The sequence below is a fragment of the Homarus americanus genome, unplaced genomic scaffold (assembly GCF_018991925.1).
Source record: "Homarus americanus isolate GMGI-L3 unplaced genomic scaffold, GMGI_Hamer_2.0 scaffold25013, whole genome shotgun sequence".
Classification (NCBI taxonomy): Eukaryota; Metazoa; Arthropoda; class Malacostraca; order Decapoda; family Nephropidae; genus Homarus; species Homarus americanus.
Window position 1 is genome coordinate 1,682,227 of NW_024722158.1, and position 27,943 is coordinate 1,710,169.

At 41.1% G+C, this 27,943-nt stretch overlaps 1 protein-coding gene across 1 annotated transcript; it reads left to right on the forward strand.

Moving 5' to 3' along the window:
- The first annotated feature begins 1,532 nt into the window (after positions 1-1,532).
- Positions 1,533-27,609, forward strand: LOC121862080. The gene is made up of 4 exons (XM_042360022.1): positions 1,533-1,681; positions 8,848-8,948; positions 21,612-21,783; positions 26,842-27,609. The coding sequence occupies exons 1-4, from the start codon at positions 1,631-1,633 to the stop codon at positions 26,875-26,877; spliced, it is 360 nt and encodes a 119-aa protein (XP_042215956.1). The 5' UTR covers positions 1,533-1,630; the 3' UTR covers positions 26,878-27,609.
- Positions 27,610-27,943: the final 334 nt, after the last annotated feature.

Sequence of the window (27,943 nt, forward strand, 5' to 3'; positions counted from 1 at the left end):
TGTTGTTGTCGTTGTTGTCGTATCCTTCGAGTGCTTCTTTACCACCAGCTTGGTCCTGCCACTACTCACGACTTTCCACTCGTTTGATTTTTCGTCAGACACTGGCATTACTCGTCCAGCCTCTCCTTTTAACTTCGCCAGCTCTTTCCTTAATTTCACGTTCTCCAACGTGGCCCTCTCAATTTCTAACTTGGCCCTCGCCAATTCTTCAGTGGACCACTCCAGTTTGGTCAACAAACTCTCATACCCAAGACCGCACCTATCACTGGCCATATCTGATAATTATCCCTCTGGAGCTAACCCTGCCGTGACCTTTCCCCAAGTAGGCTTGGGGATTACTGGCCACTTCGCCTTTAGGCTATTTCGTGATGTGACCCTGTAGTGGATTCCTCCCCTACAAACGCTGTTTGTCCCTGAGTAGCCGACCCCGCGAATTCCCCAGTGTATGCCTCGTGGTCTGGGTCAACCAGCGCCGCCTTACATGATGGAGGTCAACTGTTAAGCCACGCCTACCACCGCTATATAAGACCTGACCTGGCGGTGACCTAGCTCTCTTTCTACCTACACCAACCAGCAAGCAACACCTCCTCCTCCTGCCTGGCGGCCCTCGCTCCCGCCGGCGAGCATGGCGACCCACAAGCTGTCCTCCTCTGAGCACCCTCACCAACCGGCTCTCTCTACTCAACGCTCTTAACCATGCTGCCTCCCCAGTACCAAGCTGCATTGTACATCCAATACAACATGTATACAGAGAGCACATTGTGAGTTTCCTTTCTCCATCCCATCCCGAGTGTGAACACCAAATAACCCGTACCCCACAACCCCACCCCGCATATCTGCACCCTCCCAATTCCTGCCCTCAGAGCCTCACCTCAGTGATCTCACCTCACCTCACGTGACCGATCGCCCAAGCGGCTAACGAGCCGATCCGTGATGAAGAGGATAAAAATAATATGCTTGAGAAAGGTTGGCAAATGAGTCATATCCGTTAATGCTACTCATACTCCTACTAACTCTCACACAATAATGTGATCATGATCTTACTGACAACCATTAAGTAATACTAACTAAATCATGGGTGTTAAGGGTAGACAGGGAGTCCTATATTAGTGAAATATAATTAGAAATTAAGTAAATCCCATTATCAGTGTTCATTTTTTTATAGGAAAAACGTGGACAATGAAGGAAGAACACTAATGTTACCAAGTGTCCACGACCATGACTTCCACATCCATTACTTCTCAGGCACGACTAACTAGCTACGGTATCTTAACCATCTTGACCTGACCAAAAACTATTTATCATCGTTAGTTTTTTTTTTAGTTAGATTAAAGTAGATGAGGTTACTCTTGGGTGACCCATTTTTTATAAAATAAATTAACTAACAGTTATATAATAAACATATTTCTTAAAACAGACATTTATAGATATAATATGACACAATTAAGCGCTATTTAACTATCCCATTGTAATTTTAATAAGTTTATGATGGCTAGCTGTTGAAGGTAATTGGCCGAGGTAAGTGGCCAACATGGTCCCTGGTGGCCAACAGGAAGTAAACACTGCTGAGTGTGACGTTATCACCATGCCTGTGTGTTGCTCTTAATTAACTCATCCTTATGGTCCAGTCATGGCTCTACCACTAGTTAAGCTCCTCGCCTTAATTTGTCTCAGCAGAAAGGTAATTATAACAGGTTGTGAGAGTTTAACTTGCAGTAATATAGTGTTACCTGCGATTCTACTCACCCCGAGTTAATTATCACCTTTACTGACCCTCCGTCTCTTTCTTGCTTCTTTCCTATGAAATTTATTGTCCAGTGTTAGTACAGGAGCTCCTGGAGATAACCTGTAGGGTACTTGTGTCTCAGGCCAGGGCTGTAGTGAACAACCAGCTGTCATTATACACACAAGAAACTCACCTAATGAACTCAGAATATATTAAGTTATTGTGTCTGAGGTTTTGTAAGTCTGGATTCATTATTTATTCTTTTTTAAATAAATTAACAGCATTAAAGTGTATTATTTTTATAACGTGTTGGTAATACTTGGGATGTCCAACTGAACCACCTGAGGGAGCCTGTTAATGTATGAGAACAGCTCTACCACCAGAACCAGTTGTACAGAATCTAATAGAGCCTGACCTAACCAAGCAATGAAACCTACCAAACCTTACCTAACTTCCTAGCTGGGGGGGGGGGACGCCCCGCCATATAAAACAGAAAGTACTTATTATGATATCTGGTACCAATGAAAGTAACTTTTTTCAAGCATCATGGTGTAATTTTACATTTTTTGTGGACATGAGAGTATACGCTCGGGCCTAGCGGTCAGTTGGAAACAAACAGACAACACTCAGTGACTGCAATTTTTTTTTAGAAGTATTTACAGTAAATAATTAATTCCTTCACGCACAAAGCTCGTAGATACATTATTTTAGTGTCACATGATGAGTTCTTCACTGTGTTTTACCCCACAATTCACTTCATCCTTCATGCCCTGCCCACTACAGCTGATTTATGATCATTGAGAAAAAAAAAAAATATATATGTATACAGTATAAAAATACTAAAAATTGAAAAAAAAAGTTGTCACCTTTAAAATAAGAACATGTGTGGAAAAATGTAACAAACTTGAGTACCTCCTTCTGGTGGTAGCAGTGTCCGCATACATCACTGGGAATATTCTGTAGAGAAAACTTGGTAGATATTCAGTATTACGTCCAACACTATTTTTACTCGAAAAAAAATATTTTGTGGTGTATGTTGGCGTTTCATACACGCTGACCCTCACTTCCTTGGGAAAATTTTAATTTTTGAGGAAATTAAGAAATAACATTTTTCACAAGGAAATAAAGGTGAAACTCAGAGAAAACACCAAAATACATTTAAAAAACAAAGACAATTTGTGTATAATTTAGGGGGAATGAGGGGGTGGGGGTACAGTCAGGTGCGGTCCAACGAATTACCCAAAAGTATATTAAATCAGGGTAAAATCTTAACGAATATATGTTTTACATCAATAAAACCTGATTAATAATGTTTTCATTGAAATGTAGTCAAAATAATGAAATAATAAACAGCAAAAAACGCTAAATTCCAAAGAGTCACCTATCCAAAATGGAGATATAATTACCGATGTTTCTGTTACTTTGGGGTATTTAACATAGCCGTAGGATTTACTTTTCGTCAGGTTAGGTTAGATTAGCGAAGTGCATCACGATGGATCTGAGTTATCTCCCTTGTTCACCAACTCTTTGGAATTTAGCGTTCGCCAATACTGAAAGTTTTTCACTGTTTATTATTTCATCTTACAAATTATTTTTACAAAATTACACTAAAAATATTATTAACATGTTTTGTGTATGTATAACAGATATTAGTTAAGATTTTACTGTTATTTGTTTTACTTTTGGGTAATTCGTTGGACCCGTCAGGTGGGTGTACAGTCAGGTGGATGTACAGTCAGGTGGGTGTACAGTCAGGTGGATGTACAGTCAGGTGGGTGTACAGTCAGGTGGATGTACAGTCAGATGGCAGGTGGGTGTACAGTCAGGTGGATGTACAGTCAGGTGGGTGTACAGTCAGGTGGATGTAATAGCCAGGTGGGTGTGCTGTCAGGTGGATGTAATAGTCAGGTGGGGTGTACAGTCAGGTGGATGTACAGTCAGATGGCAGGTGGGGTGCCAGTCAGGTGGATGTACAGTCAGGTGGGTGTACAGTCAGAGGATGTACAGTCAGGTGGGGTGTACAGTCAGGTGTGGATGTACAGTCAGATGGCAGGTGGGGTGTAGAGTCAGGTGGATGTACAGTCAGGTGGGTGTACAGTCAGGTGGGATGTGTACAGTCAGATGGCAGGTGGGTGTGTTGTCAGGTGATGTAAGAACAGGTGGGGTGTACAGTCAGGTGGATGTACAGTCAGGGTACAGTCAGGTGGATGTATAGTCAGGTGGATGTACACCCAGGTGGGATGTATAGTCAGGTGGGATGTACACCCAGGTAAGATGTACAGTCAGGTGGGGTGTACAGGCCAGGTGGATGTACAGGCCAGGTGGGTAAGCAAACAGTGGATAAAAGCAGTCAGGATGGGCAGGTGGGTGTAGAGTCAGGTGGATGTAATAGTCAGGTGGGTGTACAACAGTGGATGTACAGTCAGATGGCAGGTGGGTGTACAGTCAGGTGATGTACAGTCAGGTGGGTACAGTCAGGTGGGATGTACAGTCAGGTGGGTACAGTCAGGTGGATGTATAGTCAGGGTGATGCCACCCAGGTGGATGTATAGTCAGGTGTGGATGTACACCCAGGTGGATGTACAGTCAGGTGGGGTGTACAGCCAGGTGGATGTACAGTCAGGTGGGTGTACAGTCAGGTGGATGTACAGTCAGATGGCAGGTGGGTGTACAGTCAGGTGGGTGTACAGTCAGGTGGATGTACAGTCAGATGGCAGGTGGGTGTACAGTCAGGTGGATGTACAGTCAGGTGGATGTACAGTCAGGTGGATGTACAGTCAGGTGGGTGTACACCCAGGTGGATGTATAGTCAGGTGGATGTACACCCAGGTGGATGTACAGTCAGGTTGGTGTACAGTCAGGTTGGTGTACACCCAGGTGGCACATTAGGTAGGTTAGGTTGGGTTAAGTAGTTGAGGATGGTTTACCTCGACTGCAGTAAGTCATGTTGATCACTGCGAGAGATGTCTTCTGCTCTTCTCAGGTATGAAATACTACCAGGGCAAAGTCACACCTATTACTGTACTGTAGTACTGTACAGAAATTGCCATATATTCTTGTTATTTATAGGTACAGTATTATTAATGTTACAGTGTTATTAATGACAGTAAGCCTTCGATAACTGGGCACATATGGGGCTCTGGCCTTAGCTAATTATCCCAAGTTCCAACTTATCGAGGCACTTCCTCCCTCCTACAAAAATACAACAATAAAAAATTATCCACCCATATACAGGCAGTACATGTAATGACTAAATGTAAAAACATAATACTTATAACACTTTAGGTGAAGAGTGAAGCATGGTAGGTGACACAGAGGCATGGTAGGTGACACAGAGGCATGGTAGGTGACACAGAGGCATGGTAGGTGACACAGAGGCATGGTAGGTGACACAGAGGCATGGTAGGTGACAGGCACAGGTGACACAGAGGCATGGTAGGTGATACAGAGGCATGGTAGGAGACACAGAGGCACAGGTGACACAGAGGCATGGTAGGTGACAGGCAGTAGGTGACACAGAGGCATGGTAGGTGACAGAGGCATGGTAGGTGACACAGAGGCATGGTAGGTGACACAGATACATGGTAGGTGACACAGAGGCATGGTAGGTGACACAGATGCATGGTAGGTGACACAGAGGCATGGTAGGTGACACAGAGGCATGGTAGGTGACACAGAGGCATGGTAGGTGACACAGGCACGGTAGGTGACACAGAGGCACGGTAGGTGACACAGAGGCATGGTAGGTGACACAGAGGCATGGTAGGTGACACAGAGGCATGGTAGGTGACACAGGTGGCCAGATATGCCGATATTTTCCCAGATAATTTTATATACAGTGGTCCCTCGGTTAACGAGCACAATCCGTTCCAGCAGGTTGCTCGTTAACCGAAACTATTGTTTCAATGGGTTTTTGGGTAATTGGTTCCAGCTCACCGAAAATTGCCTAAATTCAACAAAAATGGTAGAAAAGTTCACTTACTTTGAGGTGTGTATGTAGAAGGCTCCTGGATGATGATGATGATGGGAATTAGAATGGGGGTGGAGGAGAAGGGAGAAGAGAAGGCATTGGGGTGGAAGAGAAGTCACCCCATGGCGCCATTTCACCCATAAAATTTTAGTTCTCTTGGTGTATTTCAAGATTATTTTCTTTAAATCAACACTGCACTGCATTATATATTGTCAATATGTAAAATATATTTCAAAATGACCAATAATTTGCTTGGAAACACAGAAAAAAAAGCGTTTAGTTGAAGAGAGTCTCAAGCAAGATGTTACCTCCACTGAAAACAGAGAGAGACTAACGCCTGTCTGGTGTGTTAACAGGCTGGATGGCACGCCAGAAACTAGTTTCTTTACCTTCAATTATGTTCAATAATTGTTAAAATTACTAAAAAAGTTAATATTAAACTTTTAAAATTATTGTATAGTATAAACTTCTAGATATTTACTAAAATAGTAAGGAATTTAAGCCCTAAAACCGATTACTGTATTGGCGGACTAATACTACAGCTGGTGGACCACCAAATGCAAGCGAAAACATATTGAAGTCCGTTCGTAAAAAACTCGTTAATCGAGGGATTGCTTGTTAACCGAAGTTAAGAATCTTATGGAAGGTAAATCATTAACCGAAATCTCGTTAACCGAGGGACCACTGTATCTCGGCATTTCCCGAGTTATACTCAAATACATTCCGAGACGATATCCTTAATGAGTTATATGAAGTTCCGAGTTATTGAGCGTTTACTGTACTGTTAATTTATTAATATAAGATGCTGCTGGTTTGTGTGTTTATTTAGCATAAGTGTTATATAATGTGTGTGTGAATCAGTTGATGGCAGCTTTACCGGTCGTGTTGAGGATGAAGACAATGGAAAAACAAAAGCAGGAAAGTTGTAATTCCTCCTCTCATATAATTCCTCCACTCATCTACTGTAATTCCTCCTCTCATATAATTCCTCCACTCATCTACTGTAGTCAGTTCTGCTATAACGCGATAGTTGTGTTCTTGTAAAATATCGTGTTATAGAAAATCGCGTAATAGAAATAACAGGGCTTATGGAGAAAATAGGGTTAGGTGCAGATTACTACTCGACATCGAAAAAAAATTAGTAGTTAGCCTAACACAAAGGATAGCACAGTCTAAATAAATGTTACATTCATATCTAATAATGAAATCATACAGTAAATGTAACACTTTACTTGATGGGGGAGAAGGGTGATTTTGAGGTTGATAACATCGAGCTTCTCTTCAAGTGTTATATCCTTTCTTTTACGATCATCACCGGGAATTCGATCACCAGAACGCTTCTTGGAGATATTCTTCTTTACCATATTCACAGTTAATACCACAAAATTGGAGAAATAGTAAGCAAAAATCGCGTTACAGCAAACAAGCGTTCGCGTTATACAAATATCGTTCCTCTATTCATAAATCGCGTTAGAGCAAATTCGCGTTATCAAAACACGCGTTATAGCGGAACTCACTGTACTGTAATTGCTCTACTCATATAATTCCTCCACTCATATAATTCCTCCACTTATTTTTTTATATTTAAGAGGTAAGAAATATGAAATAAGTTATCGTCTACAAAATTTTCCCCAAAGTGGTTCCATGTTGTGAGTCGTACCTTTCGGTCATTGCTGTTTTAGTGTGTGTGTTTCCAAGTGTTCTCATGGCAGAACATTTACTGTTACACACGCTACTGATCATGGTCGCTGGCTGTAGGTGTAGGGACTGTGTGGATGAAGAGCTGAGTTTACCGGAGTTATGGCCAGTGTTGTGTCTTTGGTGAAATGTGTGTGTGAAGTACAGTATGGGGCCCAGATACTCAAAAGTATTTACTGTACAATATTGTGTCTCCCACTTAACTCTGTAAGTCGGTCTTCGAGGTTGTGGCTTCACTTATTGTACAGTAACTGGAGGCCAGAACTTACAAGACTTTCTGAGGTCCCGTAACCAACGGTATTGCATGTGTTATTTCAATGGAAAATAATATTAAAAGCTAACATATCAGTTTTAAAAGACGATATAAACAACAGCTGTGTTTGTTTATGTTTTACCGGGCAAGACAGTGTTGATTGATGTTTATTGAAAAAGATGGAGCTTTATGACATGAAAGGAGGTACTGAGATCCTTTGGACCCTTTTGAAGCTGTACGAGGACTTGGCCATATCATTAGGGCAGAGAACAGAGAGGTTCACACCGACTCACACCTGTTATTTGTACCTTGCATATTATTATTACTTTAAACTGTACTACTTGTTTCTTGAATCATTTACTAGTGTTTATGAAGTTTATTTATTGCAAATTATACATATATTTTCTATTTTTAATTTAGTTGTAATCTTTTTGTGAAATATACAGTAATAGTTTTGTTTAGTTTGTGGACAATGTGAAAGGTGTGTTAATACAGTCATTGAGCCGCCCTTCTTCTTAACAGACGTCCTTAAATTTGTGAACTTTTCCAAACTTCACCAACATCTCTCGGTACATGACCCACAAAACTCGCCGTACCTTAAAACTGAGTCCCGAGCATTAGTTTTCATTTTGTTGTCCAAATTTACCAATAGAATATCCTTCCACTTTTTCACCTCTTCCATCATAGCTAAAAACATGTTTATAAACCTCACGCTCCCCAGCCAGCTGATATCCTTAGCTTGTGATTGGTCGATATGTTTTGACAGTGTAACTGTGATTGGCCGACATGGCAAAATAGTTTTGAGTCTGGGGGTTTACAATATTGCTAGCAGTTTGTAATTATGAATACTGTAAGTTGGTTGCAGGATCGCCGAGTGTGTAACTTAAGAGAAGTTTTGAGTGTTTGGCGGGGTCAGAGCTGTGCTAGACACTGTTAATATGGGACATATTTCAGTGATGACATTTTCATGGTGTTACTCTACTCTGGAACAGGGATTTTGGGTCAAGTAGATACTGAGGAGGAATTTTGTGTAGAAAATAACTTGTTTCTTACTTCAACAATATCACAAAACAGTTGAAGGAAGAGAGAGTGTTGTTGAGAATATATATTCTTCCACTATACAGTGCAGTGTTGTACAGTACAGTACTCGGACTATGGAGAACATTACACAAGAGCCTAATATTATAATTGTGTCCCCAGGTTGCTGGTCATTACTGTGAGTGGGACCTGTGTGGCAGTGAGCAGTACTGTTGTGGGGACAATATCTGCTGTGATTATGTGTACAGCCTCTGGTACTTCTGGTGAGTCTTACTCTGTTGGTTCTCTTTGTGTATGCTCATAGTGTAATTATCATCACGTCTCACTACATATAAACACAAAATGTTTTGAGAAAATAACAAAATAATATTAATTTACTGGAGGATGGATGATATCACCCAAGGACAGGGATTATTTAACTGGGGTATGTCAACCCCCGGGGGTACGTGGAGGGATGGCCAAATTCAATGTACAGTTAATGCTTACCTGCTTAATACAGCAATTACAGGTACAGTTTCAACAATTTGACAATATCCAGTGTAGTATCATTGTATATTGAATAAGTGTTAATGTAGTACAGTACCATCCTATATTCAGTCTCAGTAATGTGTCTGATAACTCAGGAGCACCTGGTGAGAAGAAGTTTGAGAACCCCTGATCTAGGAGTTGGAGACACAGACCCTGGTTTACTGTACAGTATTATACTGCACTCTTCTTCACATTCAGAACTAAGGCACACATTTCATGGAGTCTCCAGCTGACCCTGCAAGACAAGGTTGTTTGGATCTGCTTGCCATCAACTCCTTGATACTTGGCCTGTCTCTGGTGGGTCTGTGTACAGCACTCCTACGGCCATTTTTTATAAACACTCGGTGCAACAAGTCCGAAGAACAATCCCGAATGTCGGGTTATTGTTTGGTAACCCTTCAAATGGATTCGTTAAACTCGAATATGAATCCCAAACATCGGGATACTATATAGTAACGCGAACGCCACAACTCGAGAGGGTTGGTACGCCCTATCCAATATAACAAACCAGGTCGATCTGCGTGCCAAAATTGAAGCAGAAACATGAGTTGTGGAGATAAAAGTTCGTCTTGAAGGGAGAAGGCAGTCACCACCACCAGTTATACCAGCGTCTGCACCAGCAGGAACACTTAGATCAACTGATCCAACATCAGGATCACCCGTGCCACCACCAGCAGGTCCACCTCCAACAGTGCCAGCAACAGGAGGTCCACCTCCAACAGTGCCACCACCAGCAGGTCCACCTCCAACAGTGCCACCACCAGGAGGTCCACCTCCAACAGTGCCACCACCAGCAGGTCCACCTCCAACAGTGCCACCACCAGGAGGTCCACCTCCAACAGTACCACCATCAGGAGGTCCACCTCCAACAGTACCAACACCATCAACGTCTAGTCACAGGGGGATGATAATGAAGCAGGTGAACAAGAGGAATGAATGAGTGCCTCAGGGCCATTATTAAGGACAGTACACAAGAACTGAATGGTGCTATATTGGAGGCTTTAAAGGCCTTCACTAGTATGTACAATACATTATCAGCCCTATCTGTGCGTAATGTATTTAGAGCAAGCATTACAGTTGTCGACCAGTGACAAAATTATGTCAAGAGTGCAGCCATAATTCCACCTCTGCAATTTAGTTAAATTATGGAGACTTTGCCATCAGTGTCATACAGTAATTGATCATGTATAAACTGTGTTTTATATCTCTGTTTACTGTGTTTTGCACTTCATGGAGAATATGAAACCACATTTTTCATGTTCTAACATTAGTTATTATTTTTTTGTTCTTTTAGTTCTTGTGAAAACAAATAGATTCTTTCAACTTAATTGTGTTTTTTCCATCTCTTTCTGTTTGCTGTTTTTCTGCAGTTAATGAAAAATATGAAATTACCGTGTTTTACAGCATACAGTATAAAACGTACGGCCTATAAATAAGTTACAACAAAAAATGCTGTACAGTAGTCCCTCGGTTAACGAAATTTCGGTTAATGAATTACCTTCCATAAGAATCTTCAATTCGGTTAACGAACAAAAATTTGATTAATGAAATCCTTACGAACATCACGTTTTGTTGTGAGCATCAGCTGATGGGCTAGTCTGCCAATTCAGTAATCTGTTCTATGTTTACATTTGTTTCCAGTGGAGTAAATATCAAGACAATTGTGCTCTTTAATATTTGTGTATTTTTTATATTAAAATTATTGGTCATTCTAAAATTTAGCCATCCGAGCTCTGTCTACATATAGTTTTCAACTATTATTTTTGCCTCGATGTATGTAACTTTATTCATTTATTGAAACTCATTTACATGCACACACTGTCCTAAGGGCAAAGCTGTACTGTACATGTAATCAAAATAATGTACAAAATGATTACTAAAATTTTAGTCTGTGCAAACTATTGCATGTTTACCAATTAATCACTATCTTATAAGAATTCCAGCAATGTAAATTATATTCTCCCCGGTCACTTCTATGAAATTTTATAAGTAAAAAACAAAAACTCAATCTAAAGGGCATAAATAAACAAATAAATACTTCACTAGACCTTCGGCGCTAACTCAAACGTATCACCTCACCTCCCCCCCACTCGCTCCCTCCCTCCCTCTCCCCCCCCCCCAGTCAGGGTTTTAGGCTTACAGTTTTTATCTTATATAATATCACAGACTAAAGTTAGGAGAATGTAATTTGCATTGCTGGAATCCTTGCAAGACAGCGAATTATTTGAATATAAACGTCATATATTTTGCACAAGAGATAAAAATTAATCACTTGTATCACATTACAGTAGTGATTTAAGAGTAAGAGTGTGTATGTACGTATATATACATACAGTCGGCCCTTAACATACGCGGGGGCTACATAACAGAGATACCCGTGGATGTTAAAAATCTGCGTATATGTGCTGCCCCCCAAAAAAAACCCTGGCCCCCCTCCATGTCCTTATTTACCGTATATACCTGTGTGTAGCTCGAGTTTTTAAGACCAAATTATTTGGCAGAAAATTGGGGGTCAACCTCTAAACGGGTAATAGTTTCATTACGTTGAAAAATATTTACCAGTAACTACCAGTAAACAATGGAAACGACGCACCACCAGCTGTGAGTGTCGGTACAGTTGCCAGGGCAGATCTCTTGCGTCATCATAGCAAGCCCAAAGTAGCCAAATCCATGGTATGGTAGCACAGCACGATGTAAAACATAAAGTATTCATTTATTAAAGTTTATTTATAGATACTGGACATAAATTTTTGTTCATTACATTTGAAACATCAATCTTTGTTAATTAAATTTGAAACAAAAGAAAACTACGATACCGTATTTTCATTAAAATATTACATCACAAGTATGTGACTGAATGAATATACATATTCTCAGAAATAAATATAGAAATGAAATATTTTTGCTGGAATGACGAACATATTACAGTGGAAAGTGGGATAAAATCATGACGAAAACAATGACTTTGCTTTCTTTCGTTATTCAAAAGATTTTACGGTAATCGCTTTTCGAATGGTTTTCAGTTAAAAAACTGTTGTACTGTATTACAATAATATTCTATCCTATCATTAGCCTTATAATCCCACAACTGAAAACCATTCGAAAAGCGATTCCGGTAACATCTTTTGAACGAAAGAATGAGAAAGTCATTGCTTTCGTCACAATTTTATCCCACTTTCCACTGTAATACGTACATCATTTCAGCAAAAATATTACATTTCCATGTTCTCAGAAATAAATGGTAGTTCTTTTGAAACGTAACGTACAGTATTTAATATTAAAATGCAAAAATAGCTATAAAAACAATTAATACTGTACACCCGTAATATACTGGCTGGCATCTCGTCCCTGCTCCCGCGTCCAAGGGCACCACTCCTCCCAACTCGCTCCCTCCTCCGCCTCCTCCACCTCCTCACCGTCACTACTGCCGACAACTAACACAAATGTTTTGTGAATAACTGCACCTCCACTTCCTATGTACAGTACTGAACTGTACTGTGCTGTGCATTTTTACAAACAATAAACATGGCAAGAAAAGCTATTAAAAAAAAAGAGATAAAAATTTCACTTTACTGTACAGTACCTATCCTCGGCGACAGGACTGGGGTCATCGGGCTCATCGTCACTCAATTCCATAACAGGTGGTGAAGTGGGGGCGACGGTGGATTCAGCTGCTTCCTCACTGCCGCCAGTGATTGATGGTGTTAAATCTCTCCTTCGGTGATCAAAGAACATGGTGATGGGGAGCTGTCGTCTCTTTCATACATTTCTTCCATGATGTTTTTGTATGGAGCGAAAACGTCATCCATCCCTCGCATGAATTTCAGGGCACGCACCATGGAGGGGTCCATACTATAGGCCAGGTTTTTCAGTGCCTCAATATTCCTGGTCATCTCCCCCAACTTTTCCAACGTTATTTCTTGGTGCTCTTCCTCTTCCTCATCCTCTTTCCCTTTCGCTTCCTCTTCCTTGCCTGAGTCTACTAACTCCTGTAGATCCTCCTCGGTCAGCTCAGTGTCGTGCTCTTCAATTAGCTCCCTAATCTCGTCCACTGCCATGTCCTGGAAGCCTTCAGCAGCCACTTTCCTTGACAGTGCCAGGGTCTTTCCGAATATTTTCATTAAAATCCATCAAAATCGTTTTCCTTGTCATTGTCTTAAGCACCAAACAGCTCCTCCCAGTCTTCTCCTTGAACAGGGCTAGAGGGTACTTGTTTTTCGAATAATTTTCAGTTAAAAAAATGTTACAGCACATGTGTATTTTACCTAAACTGTGCCTGAATGAATATATTCTCAGAAATAAATAGTAGTTTTGCAGAAACGTGATGTATTTCAATGTAAAATAGGATCAAATACATGACGAAAACAAAAGACTTTACCTAACCTTCCAATGTTCAAGAGATGTTACTCGCTTTTTTTAATAGTTTTCGGTTAAAATGCTGTTATATTACAATGATATTATATTCATACTGTGCTTGATATACTACATTCAAGGAAATGTAATATTTTTGCTGAAATGACGTACGTATTACAGTGGAAAGTGGGATAAAATCGTGACGAAAACAATGATGTGAGCTTTCTTTCGTTCAAAAGATGTTACCGTAATCGCTTTTCTAATGGTTTTCAGTTAAAAAAACTGTTGCATCACAAGTGAATTAGGATAGAATATTATTGTAATACAACAGTTCTTTAACTGAAAACCATTCGAAAAGCGATTACGGTAACATCTTTTGAACGAAAGAAAGCGAGTCATTGCTTTCGTCACTTTCCACTGTAATACGTACGTCATTTCAGTTAAATATTACATTTCCATATTCTCAGAAATAAATAGTAGCTCTGCTGAAACGTAATGTATTTCAATGTAAATTAGGATAAACTACATGAAAACAAAAGACTTTACCTAACCTTCCGATGTTCAAGATATGTTACTCGTTTTTTTAATAGCTTTCGGTTAAAACACTGTTATATTAGTGAAATTCTATTCATACTGTGCTTGATATAATACATTCACGCAAATATAATATTTTTGCAACTACAATGCTGATGTCAACACAAACGTGGTTACAGCGAGACTGACTGAGTGAGGGAGAGCTATGTGTGTGTGTGTGAGGTTGCGGGAGCGGGCGGTGTCCCGTGTTCGGTGCCGCGCGCGAGTTGAATGGCGCGCGATTTGAATGTACTTCAATTAATTCAATGTACAGAATATTCCTCCGGCGGGGCAATCCGCGTATTTGCAAATCCGTGTATGCTAAACCTGCGTATGTTAAGGGCCGACTGTATATATATATATATACAGTCAACCCTCACTTTACGCGGTTAATGTAACCCGCAGGGTCCCGCGGAAAGTGAGGAACGCGTAAAGTGAATAACATAACATATGGGATTAATTGAAATAGAGTCCGGGCCGACCCCCAAACTCCACTTTTTGACGACACACAACTATGTTGTAGTAAAAATTTTATCTTAACTTTATGATGGTATGAAAAAATAAGTAATATAGAAGAGGTTAGGTTAGGAAAAATAAAGGTTAACATAGGAAAAATAAAGGTTAGGTTAGGAAAACTAAAAGTTAGGTGGAACACTTATGTTAGTAGAAGAGATGGGTCGGCGTACGGGGATGGAGGCTGGTTCCGAGGCAGAGGGCAGGCTACTGGCCCTCAGGTGAATCACCATTACTAGGTGCATCACCATCACTGTCACTTACAGTTGTCAGGGCTTCCCTGACAAATCCCTCAAAGTCATCTTCACTGTCACTATCACTGGCTTGGGCTGGCTGTGGTGGGTTGCGGGCGAAGAAATCTGTTATGCTTTGCTGACGGCTGGTGTTGATGTTGTCGTGATACACCTTGATGTACGGCTCCATAGTCTGCAACAGCTGGGTAGTGAAGATTTCATACCTGTTTCCGTCAGGGTCGTCGGAAAGGAGGAGCTTGGCTTTCTCGATACACTCGATGGCACCCCTAACATTACTATGGGATAAGTGTTGTTCTTCTTGGGATGGCGCACCACCTGCCTCTTCACTGACGTCGTCATCATCATGTACCATCTCCTCGGTAGTCACATCAGGTTCCATTATCACCTCCATGATGTCGTCGTTGGTGGTCTCGGAGAAGCCTGGAACTGTAACAGTCTGCGCAGCTTCTCTGGCAAGGTCCACTGCTACTGCAACATTCTGAACCTCACCAGTCACAGATTGACTCCTCCTCTCACCTGGTATTCCATGCAACACATGTCTCCATGCGTGACGAATTGTAGCAATAGACAGCTGATCCCATGACTCCACCAAGAAGTCCACAGCTTTCTTGATGTTAAATACTCTCCAGAATTGTTTGAACAGTATTTTTTGCTGTGCCAACTGTTGATCCTCATCTTCTTCGCTCTTGCTATCGGTGGTGGTGTCACTCAGGTTATGCAACTCTTCCCTGGTGTTGGTGTAGTCGTTCAGGAGTTTGAATTTTTTTGTTGAGAATGCAGCTTTTACATTACAGATTAACTCTTGGTCCATGGGCTGTAATATAGACGTAGTGTTGGGAGGAAGGAAGACCACTTTTACGTTGGGGTGACGATCTAACAGTAGGGGCGAGTGTCCTGGTGCGTTGTCCAGCAGCAACAAAATCTTGAATGGCACATTCTGTCGCTCACAGAATTTCTTTACATCGGGAACAAAACAGTCATCAAACCAGGAGAGGGACAGTGTAGAGAACATCCACGCCTTACGTGCGGTCAGCCAGTGGACATTTAGCTTGGTCATGTCCATGGTTTTGTAGGCGTGCGGCTTGCGTGCTGTGTGGATCACCGATAACTTGAGCTTACAGGTACTGGAGGCATTGGTGGTAAACAGGACGGTGATGCGTTCCTTCTGCATCTTCCGGCCCCGAATCTTGCTGGCATTCTTTACAACGAAGGACTTGGAAGGTAGCTTTTTCCAGAAAAGACCAGATTCGTCCATGTTAAACACCTGGTCGTCACTGTACTGTCCTTCCTCCATAATCTCACGTAAAAACGGAGGAAATTCCCTAGCCGCAGCACGGTCAGCACTCGCTTCTTCACCACCAATGTTTATATTGGTGATCTTGTTCCGGATCTTAAACCTCTGTAACCACCCAGAGGAAGCATTAAAGGGTTTGGGCTCTGTAATTCCCATCTTTCGTGCCACTGCAATGTACAGTTCACGTGCGTAGTCCTTAACAGAGCGCGTGTCGACCGCCATGTTCCGTCGCGCCTGACGCACCAAGTATCTCACAAGTAATTTTTCTGTCTTGAGAAGCACCTGGTTGTGAAAATACTTGATCATAGAAGCACCTGTAGACTTTGTGATCTTCATGTGCTCCTTTATCTTGGCTGCATCCTTCTTTCTTGTTCGAATCGTAGATTCATTCACACCATGCTGGCGCGCCAAATCAACCTGCCTTGTTCCTTTCTCCAACTCTTGGATGATCTTGTACTTCACCTCGTAGCTTAAGGAACGTCGTGTCTTCTTTGGCTTAGTGCCGCTGGGTCCAGGTAAGGAAAGGTTTCTCTCTGGGGGCGGTGGTCCGGCGGAAGCCATTTTACAGAACAATGGATACACGTTTACACGGTCTGGCGTGGAGGGATGAAATGGTGCCATGGGGTGACTTCTCTTCCACCCCAATGCCTTCTCTTCTCCCTTCTCCTCCACCCCCATTCTAATTCCCATCATCATCCAGGAGCCTTCTACATACACACCTCAAAGTAGGTGTACTTTTCTACCTTTTTTGTTGAATTTAGGCAATTTTCCGTGAACTGGAACCAATTACCCAAAAACCCATTGAAACAATGGTTTCGGTTAACGAGTTTTACGGGAATTAGCCCACCCGGGCACAGGTCAAACAACCGACAATGGGGCCTGGGAAATAGAAAGAAATTGAAAATAGAGAACAAAAAGGTTATATTGTGTTAATCTACACCACAAAGATGCCGGAAAACCAGCTTTTTAAAGTGAGACAGATTGTATAAATATAGCAACACAGAAGAAGGCAGAGCATTCCACAGTTTGGCTGTGTGAGGAAAGAAGGAGGTACTATAACGGGTTATTACTGTATAGTGTGACCGACATCTACAGAGAAACGGTGGGCACCGCAGGCAAGACGTGTGTTACGAGCCCATGGCCTTGCCGGCGGTACACAGGATGCCAAATCCATCGAACATTGCCCGTTAGAGTACCTGTAAAAGAGAGAGAGTGAAGCAACATTGTGGCAAAGAGAAAGGGAAGAAAGATTATCACCTAAAGGAGGAGAGTTAATAAGACGAAATGCCTTTGATTCCACCCTATCTAACAGTTGAAGAGCCACCCCAGATATGAGAGCAGTACTCCAAGTTAGGACGAATGAATCCCTTATATACTTGGAGCAACTGCTCAGGAGTTAAGTAGCTACGGCATCTGTACAGCATTCCCAACTTTCGGGAGGCAGCTTTAGCTATACTAAGGATGTGCGATTTCCAGGACATATTGGAGGAAATGGTGAGGCCTAATATATTTATTTCAGAATTTGGCAGGATAATAGCGTCCTGAAATGTAATTGGTGGGAGATCGTCTAATTTACAAATTGTAATTGGTAAATATTGAGTTTTATTACTATTAACTTAACCAAGTTTGTACCTCCCCATTCAGAGATGCTGCACAGATCCGCATTGATAGAAGTAATGATACCAGTACGGTACCTGCAGCAAGTAACAAAATAAGACAATAATTAGTCAGTAAAAATATGTTTTAGGTAAACTACTACAGAAAATGGGAAACCAAAAGCAGAGATAGTTCAATAGTATGTCTCGGCCGCTGTAAAATAGGGAAGGAAAAGATGCCGTGATTTACAATAATTCGCTTAAACAGAAATGAAACGCCAAATTTAACAGTTATGGCACAGAAAAATCCAGATTACGTTGACAATGACCATCGTTGAAGACAAATGTCACCGTCATTTAACCCTTATGCCCCTGGTGACATACCCAACCAGCTCGTCCGGGGTGACATACCAGAACGCGCACCTTTTCCTGCCACAGTTTAAATGACCAGCGTGGGTTATCAGGTTCCAGTGTGACTGTGTCTGTCACGCCACACCTCGGCCACAGGGAAGCTTCCTCAACATAATTACCTACTTTTGTTTGTTTCATTTTCAGTGTTTGTCCATTTTATAATGTTTTATTAAAGTATTACAGTGGTCCCTCGGTTAACGAATTCAATTCGTTCCAGAGGGTCGTTCGTTAACCGAATGCATTGTTTCAATGGGATTTTGGGTAATTGGTTCCAGCTCACAGAAAATTACATGCAAAGTAAAAAAAAAAATGCAGTAAAGTACACTTACTTTGAGGTGTGTACAGTTTGTAGAAGGCTCTTGGTTGATGATGATGATGGGAATTAGAAGTGGGAGGTGGAGGAGGAGAAAGGAGAAGAGAAGGAAGTGGAGGTGGAGGAGAAGCATTTTACTGCTTCTTGGAAGGTGAGTCACCTTCCATAATAATGTCAGGAACCTCTGGGCTGACAGATTCTCCAACAGGAAAATCCTCTCTCCTTTTTGAAGTGGAAGGCTGAGGGGAAGCATCTTTCTCCCGCTGCCTCTTAGAGAAGAAACTGTCAAATTTTGGTTGTGGGGCATTTCTCCTCCTCATCATTCACTGATTTTTGAAGGAGGAGACCACTTTGTCCTCAACATTACACAAAATAGGTTCTGTTGTTTCCACATCAGGATGCCTTGAAGCCAGTTTCCTGAACATCTCCCAGTGGTGAACAACATCTTTTAAATCTGAAGTAGACATATGGTCATCACTTTCCCTTTCCTCCTCACCACTGTCTCTTTCTAACATCTCATCCAGTTGCTGCAAGTCTTCAGGAGTAAGTTCCTGCTCATGAGACATCACAAGCTCTTCCACATCATCCTATACTTCAAGGCCCAATGACTGACCAATGGACACAATCTCTGTTTCTTCCTCATATCCTTCAAAATCATGGACTGCTGATGGCCACAGTGCTTTCCATGCAGAATTGAGGGATCTAATGGAGACTTCTTGCCATGAGGACACAATCAATTTAACAGCCTCCAGGATGTTGTATTGTGTCTTCCAGAACTGTGCCAGTGTTAGATCAGGATCAGTGGAAGTTGCCTGATAACACCTTCTGAACATTTTCTTCATGTACAGCTTCTTGAAGTTGCTGATTACATTTTGGTCTATTGGCTGATTAATTGATGTGGTGTTGGGAGGCAAAAACAACACTTTGACAAAGTCAAATCGAGCCTCCAACGTGCTGGCAAGTTGAGGGTCATGACCAGGGGCATTATCCATGAGGAGAAGAGCCTTTAAAGGGAGTTTATTGGTGGTTAGGTAGCTCTTCACAGAAGGGCAAAACACCTCAACAGCCCATTCATTAAAGAGCTGTCTTGTCACCCATGCCTTACAGTTGGACTTCCAATATTCTCCAAGTTGTCCTCTTACCACCTTTTGTTGCTTGAACACCCTGGGGTTCTCAGAGTGGTAGACAAGCATAGGCTTCAGTCGGAAATCCCCTGAAGCATTGGCACCAAGCAATAGAGTGAGACGGTCCTTCATGGGTTTATACCCCAGTAAAGAGGCTTAATCTCTGGTGATGAATGTCCTTTTGGCCATTTTCTTCCAGAACAGCCCGGTTTCATCCACATTGAACACTTGCTGTGGAAGATAATTCTCTTCATCCATCAGTTCCTTGAACTTCACTACAAATTTGCTGCTCCTTCTTTGTCTGCACTGGCAGCTTCACCATGCCTAACAACACTAAAAATTTCACTTCTTTTCTTAAATTTATCGAACCAGCCCTGGCTGGCCCTAAACTCTTCAAACTCGGTTTCAGAAGAACTAGGTTGATCTTCCTTCAAATGTTTGTAAATTTTCCTGGCTCTTTCACAAATAAATTCAGTAGAAATTGAATCTCCTTTCATTTGTTTTTCCTTAATCCAAATAAGAAGTAACCTCTCTGTTTCTGAAATTAATGATCTACCTTTAAACACTCTGGTAGATTTGTCTCTCACTTTCACTTCTTTAAATTTGTCTTTCTGCGAAAGAATTGTCGACACAGTTGATGCCGACATGCCATATTCATTGCTAAGCACATTTGTTCTAATGCCTTCTTCATGTTTCCTAATGATTTCCTGTTTCACCTGAATTGAAATTGCCTTTCTAGATTTCTTTGGACCCATGCTGGATTCAATACAATTTCACCACTAAAATTTTAAGTTCAATTGCTGTAATTAAAGATTATTTTATTTAAATCAACACTGCACTATATATTATCAATATGTTAAATAAATTTCAGAATGACCAATTATTGTACTGTAAAAACATAAAAATACTCTGTGTTCAAGAGACCCACAAGCAAGATGTTACCTCCACTGAACAGAGACACAAACAGATGCCTTGGTGGGTGAGTGAAGTGGCTGATGGGCTCACCAAAAACTAGTTCCCTGTACTGCAATTATGTTAAATAAGTGTTAAAATGACTAATAATTTTAATATAAAACTTGGAAAAATATTGAATAGCACAACCTTCTTGATATTTACTCCAATGGGAACGAATGTAAGCCCTAGAACCGATTACTATATAGGTGGACTAATCTACCAGCCGATGAGCAAGCGAAAACGTGTTGACATGTTTTGGTAAGAATTTCGTTAATCAAATTTTTGTTCGTTAACCGAATTGAAGATTCTTATGGAAAGTAATTCGTTAACCGAAATTACGTGAACCGAAGCGTTTGTTAACCGAGGGACCACTGTATTGATAAAAGTAGTGGAGTAGTATTGTAGTGTAGTATTACTGGAAAATAATGGTATGATTATGTTATAAATGTTTTTATTTGTGAAATTATAATTATTTTATGCATTACTTGATCTACCAATCACAAAGACAGCCTGGCGACCAACTGGTGATTGTTGCCGAGCAGTTTTATGAAAAATAAAGCAAATAAAATATTCTAAATGAATTATTTATAGGAAATAAGTACTGTATTATGATCAGTAAATATATGCATTACTGGCCATCCCAGACACAACGGCAAGCAGAAAATGGCCACTAAGAGCGTAGTGACCACGAGTGTCAGCTGTCAAAACAAGACTGTCCCTTTATCTTCCTCACCACCACAGGGAAGTTTCTAGAGGGTCAATATATAGATTTTTTATTATTTTATCATTTAAAAAAGTTAAAAATTATTTTGGGAAGTTTTTATTTTTCTCGATTTACCCTCACGTGGGGGGGACACCCTAGCCCGGGGCGTAGGGGTTAAGGTTAAAAATGTTGGTCGTGTCTCTCTCAGTGTATGAGGAGGTAATGCAAACCTTGTGTGTGTTAGAGCCGTTGGTAGCAGAGGTTGAGTGAGAGAGGAGAGAGGAGACTGTACTGTGTTTCTGTTGTTGCAGGGTGGGTGTAGTGTTCTTGGTATTGTTGCTGTCTGCTTGTGGCGGCCTCTTCCAGTACTATTATAGACGATGGAGAAGTGAGGTGAGTGGACCTCCCTACATCCCCTTCCCCGCCAGCCCGGTGTACACCTCACTTCCATCCCACATATCCAGCCAGGATCCTCTTTTTCAGGTAAAGTAATTGTAAGCATCTCTGTAGATCACATTGTTAGTGTAGTGAGATACATTATGCTTAGCAGAAATAAAGTCAATATTGCTACTGTGGTGCAGTAACTGTGTTGACTGCTGACAAACATTTATATTCATTTATGTACAAGAAGTTGAGTTACCCAGGTGGAGGGAGAAGAGATAGTTCATCTTCAAAACTGTGGACTAACCTGGTGTTGAAGGGTCAGTCTGGCTCTTATAGAAGGACAGGAAATAGTACATGACCATAACCAAGTGCAACTGTACCCTATATTCCTGGATCTGCCCCTGTACAGTACAGTATATACATAATGAAGAGGAGAACCAGGATAAACACAAACATCTTGACTAAGTTGGGGGGGTTTAATTATGGGGTGTCTACTGGTCTGGAAAACCTGGAAAAGTCAGGGAATTTTACAAATATACCTGGAATTTTATGTGAATTCAGTTCAACATCAAAATATTGTTATTTTGACAACAATCTTACCATGAATTAATGATGTACTCTATAGTAGGTAAATTTTTCGGAACAAATTGCAGTAAATATTCCACTCTAATAAGTGAATTGTTTGTATACCTTTCATACTTCATGTTAGTGATCAAATAACGAAATATTACAGGTTATACCTACTAACTCTTCAATGAGTATTGTCAGAGATGAATTGTTCTTATAATCAAGTGACTTTATTTAAGTGGATTATTACACATGAGTCATATACTGTAGGTGGATCAGGAGTGTGATTTTTTGGTTTTTGTTGGATTTACGGCTTTTGTCGAACTTCCGGGTCAACCCACGTGAATCACACAAATCCGAGGAGAAAAATATGGAGGGGGGAGGTGCCAATGTTTATCACTAGTCCTAATGATCATCCTGATCAGTGCTGCTTAAATAAAATAGTCAGTCCGGTATCCAGTGGCAATTATCATTTTTATATTTGCCACTACCGTTGTACTCTACGTATACTGTACATATTATTGAAAACCTCTAAATGTGTATATGTTGTAACATATACATGTAGATTTAAACTAAGCAGTACTGTATAATAACATATTGTGGATGGTGTAACATATAGATTTTATTTGTATTTGGCTTGGTTAATTTTGGCTGATTTATCTTTATAAATACAGTGACCCTCGTTTAACGAACGCCTCGGTTAACGAAATTTCGGTTAACGAACTGCCTTCCATAAGGATCTTCAATTCGGTTAACGAACAAATATTCGTTAACGAATTTCTTACGAACCGACCTCAACATGTTTTCGCTTGCACTGACCGGGCAACCAGCTTTAGTATCAGTCCGCCAATACATTAATCGGTTCTAGGGCTTAAATTCCTTACTATTTTAGTAAATATCAAGAAGTTTATACTATTCAATAATTTTAAAAGTTTAATATTCAATTTTTTAGTCATTTTAACAATTATTGAACATAATTGAAGGTAAAGTGACTAGTTTAATGCGCGGCATCCAGCCTCTTAACACAGCAAACAGGAGTTAGTCTCTCTCTGTTTTCACTGGAGGTAACATCTTGCTTGAGACTCTCTTCAACTAAACGCTTTTTTCTGTGTTTCCAAGCAAATTATTGGTCATTTTGAAATATATTTTACATATTGACAATAAATAATGCAGTGCAGTGTTGATTTAAAGAAAATAATCTTGAAATACACCAAGAGAACTGAAATTTTATGGGTGAAATGGTGCCATGGGGTGACTTCTCTTCCACCCCAATGCCTTCTCTTCTTCCTTCTCCTCCACCCCCATTCTAATTCCCATCACCATCATCATCCAGGAGCCTTCTACATACACACCTCAAAGTAAGTGAACTTTTCTACCATTTTTGTTGAATTTAGGCAATTTTCGGTGAGCTGGAACCAATTACCCAAAAACCCATTGAAACAATGGTTTGGTTAACGAACTTTTCGATTTAACGACGACCTTCTGGAACGGATTGAGTTAGTTAACCGAGGGTCACTGTATTTGGAGGAAAAAATGGTAAGTTAGGACAAAAAATTAATGAACCCAAAACAAAAGCGATAATCAGAAATATCTATTTGTCACGTTTAAGAGGAGCAAATTACCCGTACTCCACGTGAATTACAACGTGATCTAGCGAGAAGTTTTGGAGAAGTAGAATTTTGAAAATTGATAAGAATATAAGGGAAAAATTCGGTATTAAGGAGAACTGATGCAGGTTATAGTGACAATGTTTCTGGTGTTATTAATTACTGACAGGAAATTGATATTGAGTGATCATTTATTAACAAATTTCGTGCTTGAGCCGGACGCTCCCTTTAATGTACTTGGAATTTTGTTTTTGTTTGGCCAGTAGTAGACACCCCGACTTATTAACATTTCAGAAAATCACTTTCCATCATCAGAGCCGAGAGGACAGACAAAAGTTTAAAAAAATACAGATTTTCGTTTTTTTTATATTAGTTTACTTAGGACTGCCCACAGACTCCTCCTCATAAAACCATGGTCATGTACATGGATGACTCCAAGGTGATCCGGCTGAGAAAACCTGCCCAAAAAAACTCAACTTCCTAGTTCTCAAAGAGTTTTTAACTCTGAAGGGATCAAGAGGGTGACAAAAATAGAACGCCTGAAGCTGCATGGAGACCTAAAGATCACTTTCGCCGACTATGGCCAACCCGTACAACTGTCGGAGTACACCGCCATCAACGGCATCCCAGTTAGACCAACATTCCACCAGTACGACAACCTGAAGCTGGGAGTGATCTCCCACGCCGAAATTGAACACCTGAACCGAGATGAGATCGACAAACTACTCCTGGATCAGCTCCACTGTGTCAAGAAGCTGTCCGAAACGACGGCTCTGGTCGGACACCACGAAACTCTGCCCCGGGAAGTCCAACTGGCATAAGAAACCGTCCAAGTCACGCTGTACTGCTGACCCAAGCGCTGCTTCAAGTGCCAGAACTAAGGACACACCATCTACAAGTGCAAGGCGCAGGAGGATGTGTGGTACCTCCGGGCACCGCTACACCTCCTGTCCCAACGCCGAGAAAAAGTGCGCTGCCTGCGGCAGCCCACACTCCTCTGCCAAGAGACAAGAAGACCACGAGACCCCAGGGGCAGTACACCTCATCACGATCACCTCCTCCGACTTCCTCCACATCTACGAGCAGCCAGGGCATGAAGAAGAACAGGACCTAGACACTCGCGAATGGACGGTCCAAGAGAGCAAAAAGAGGAGGAAGAGAAGATCATCAACTTCAAACTAACAAGGCCCCACGACAAGCAAACAACACCAAGAAAACACCACACCCAATCAAGCCGACCAAGAACCGAGAAACCATTACCCAACCTGACACGCACCTGACGTTCACCTGAATCATGGTCCTGCCCCCTCTCCAACGCGTCCAGGCTAGTTGCTGCTGCCTCAAACCTACAACACCACACCACGCAAGCTGTGTTAAGCCACGGCATCTGTCCTCTCCCACTAAAATTCCCTCCCATCCTCTCTCTAAACTTCCACTGAACCTCCTTCCCCCCTGTAGCTAGCCTTTATCCATCCAGGACTGCCATAATTTTTAGTGGTTTTTAATTGTAATGCTATGTTACTTTTAAAAGTTTAGCGGAAGGTAAATTTTAGAATAACGTTTCATTTTTCTTATATATTACCTGTAATTTTTAAAACTTTTTGTCTGTTTTCTTGGCTCTGATGATGGAAAACTATTTTCTAAAACATAAGTAATTAAACTTAGTCAAGATGATTGTGTTTTCCCTGGTTCTCCTCTTTATTATGAAACTACACTTTCCACGTAACAAGTCAATTGCTGAAGGTATCGGCCCCAATCAAAATTTAGACATTATCTTGGATGTTTAAGCTCTTGCATTTGCCTCTTGACTTGACAGCTTCCTTCTTAGAAGCTCCTTGTGGGGTGCTTGATGCAGGGTTATCACACATACCTGAAACAGAGGCTCCTTGTGAGGTGCTTGATGCAGGGTTATCACACATACCTGAAACAGAGGCTCCTTGTGAGGTGCTTGATGCAGGGTTATCACACATACCTGAAACAGAGGCTCCTTGTGAGGTGCTTGATGCAGGGTTATCACACATACCTGAAACAGAGGCTCCTTGTGAGGTGCTTGATGCAGGGTTATCACACATACCTGAAACAGAGGCTCCTTGTGAGGTGCTTGATGCAGGGTTATCACACATACCTGAAACAGAGGCTCCTTGTGAGGTGCTTGATGCAGGGTTATCACACATACCTGAAACAGAGGCTCCTTGTGAGGTGCTTGATGCAGGGTTATCACACATACCTGAAACAGAGGCTCCTTGTGAGGTGCTTGATGCAGGGTTATCACACATACCTGAAACAGAGGCTCCTTGTGAGGTGCTTGATGCAGGGTTATCACACATACCTGAAACAGAGGCTCCTTGTGAGGTGCTTGATGCAGGGTTATCACACATACCTGAAACAGAGGCTCCTTGTGAGGTGCTTGATGCAGGGTTATCACACATACCTGAAACAGAGGCTCCTTGTGAGGTGCTTGATGCAGGGTTATCACACATACCTGAAACAGAGGCTCCTTGTGAGGTGCTTGATGCAGGGTTATCACACATATCTAAAACACACCTGCTATAGTATTTCCACACTAACCTGGCCTATAAGCCATGCCCCTCTTCTATACTAATAGCTGATTGATTCATAGAAAATTCAAACTAAATGTGTTCACAATTGGTAATGAGACTTTTTATTATCTAAAATAATGTTAATTATCTGAACTATCAAAATGCAAATGATTTTAAGTTATTAGCACTTCAGAGAGGATTTTAATTTTTTTTTAATATTTATTATAAAAGGTCGATATAAATATGCACTTATACCGTATATGCTCAGTCCGAGGGGGGGGGACGCTGAGGGGAACCAATCAGCTATTTGTAACTATAGATGAGGGACGTGGCATACTGGTCAGATTAGTATGGAAAGGTATACAAGAAAATGTCTTTTAATTATTGATAAGTAATGAATAATTTTTGTGAGCCGTGTGTTACTACAGCATCTCCCTCACCAGGTAACAGCAGATGGGTTGAAGCAGCCTGATCTGTAGGTTCCAGTGGAATGAAATTGGTCTTCCCGGATGATCTCAGCTGTACCATGTTTTAGCACCACTAACAATGTAAACATAAACTACTGTACCATAGACCATACACTACTGTACAGTAGACCATACACTACTGTACAGTAGACCATACACTACAGACCATACACTACTTACTGTACGGTAGACCATACACTACTGTACAGTAGACCATACACTACTGTACAGTAGACCATACACTACAGACCATACACTACTTACTGTACGGTAGACCATACACTACTGTACAGTAGACCATACACTACTGTACAGTAGACCATACACTACAGACCATACACCATACACAGTATAGATAGTTAGTAGTAAAGTGGTTATCTGGTGTTAGGGGTAAATGTATTAGCAGGTGGGACACTTGGCCAGTCCCTTCCTTATTACACTGTACTGTACTGAGGAAAAAACATTAATGATAAGAGTTCTTTTGTATAAGGTTTCATTTTTCAGCTGAAAGATGTAGGTGCAGCACAGTGCTGATGTAAACAGTGTAGGGATGGACAAAATTGTATTGTATTTTATGTAAAGAGAAGTACTGTAGAGTACAGTACTGTAGGTCCAGCGGTGATCACTGCTAAACTTTGTATTGGCTATAATCAACCCCAGCTTTTATTATTTCATTAGTTAGGGCTGACAGATGAACTATGTATAGTTAGGGCTGACAGATGGACTATGTATAGTTAGGGATGACAGATAGACTATGTATAGTTAGGGCTGACAGATGGACTATGTATAGTTAGGGCTGACAGATGGACTATGTATAGTTTGTATAGTTAGAGCTGAACAGACTCCCTCTAGATCATATCTTACTTTGTACTTGTTTAATTCAGTCAGTAAATTGTCCACAGTACAGTACAGTACAGTACAGTACTGTACTGTACTGTACTGTACTGTACTGTACTGTACTGTACTGTACTGTACTGTACCGTACTGTACAGTACAGTACTGTATTGTACAGTACAGTACAGTACTGTACCGTACCGTACCGTACCGTACCGTACCGTACCGTACCGTACCGTACTGT

Bases quoted from the DNA above. Each gene is read 5' to 3' on its own strand.
- LOC121862080 (XM_042360022.1), top strand. From the start codon at position 1,631: ATGGCTCTACCACTAGTTAAGCTCCTCGCCTTAATTTGTCTCAGCAGA. The intron at 8,949-21,611 runs GTGAGTCTTACT...CTGTTGTTGCAG, and splicing joins TACAGCCTCTGGTACTTCTG to GGTGGGTGTAGTGTTCTTGG. The intron at 21,784-26,841 runs GTAAAGTAATTG...CTCCCTCACCAG, and splicing joins GCCAGGATCCTCTTTTTCAG to GTAACAGCAGATGGGTTGAA.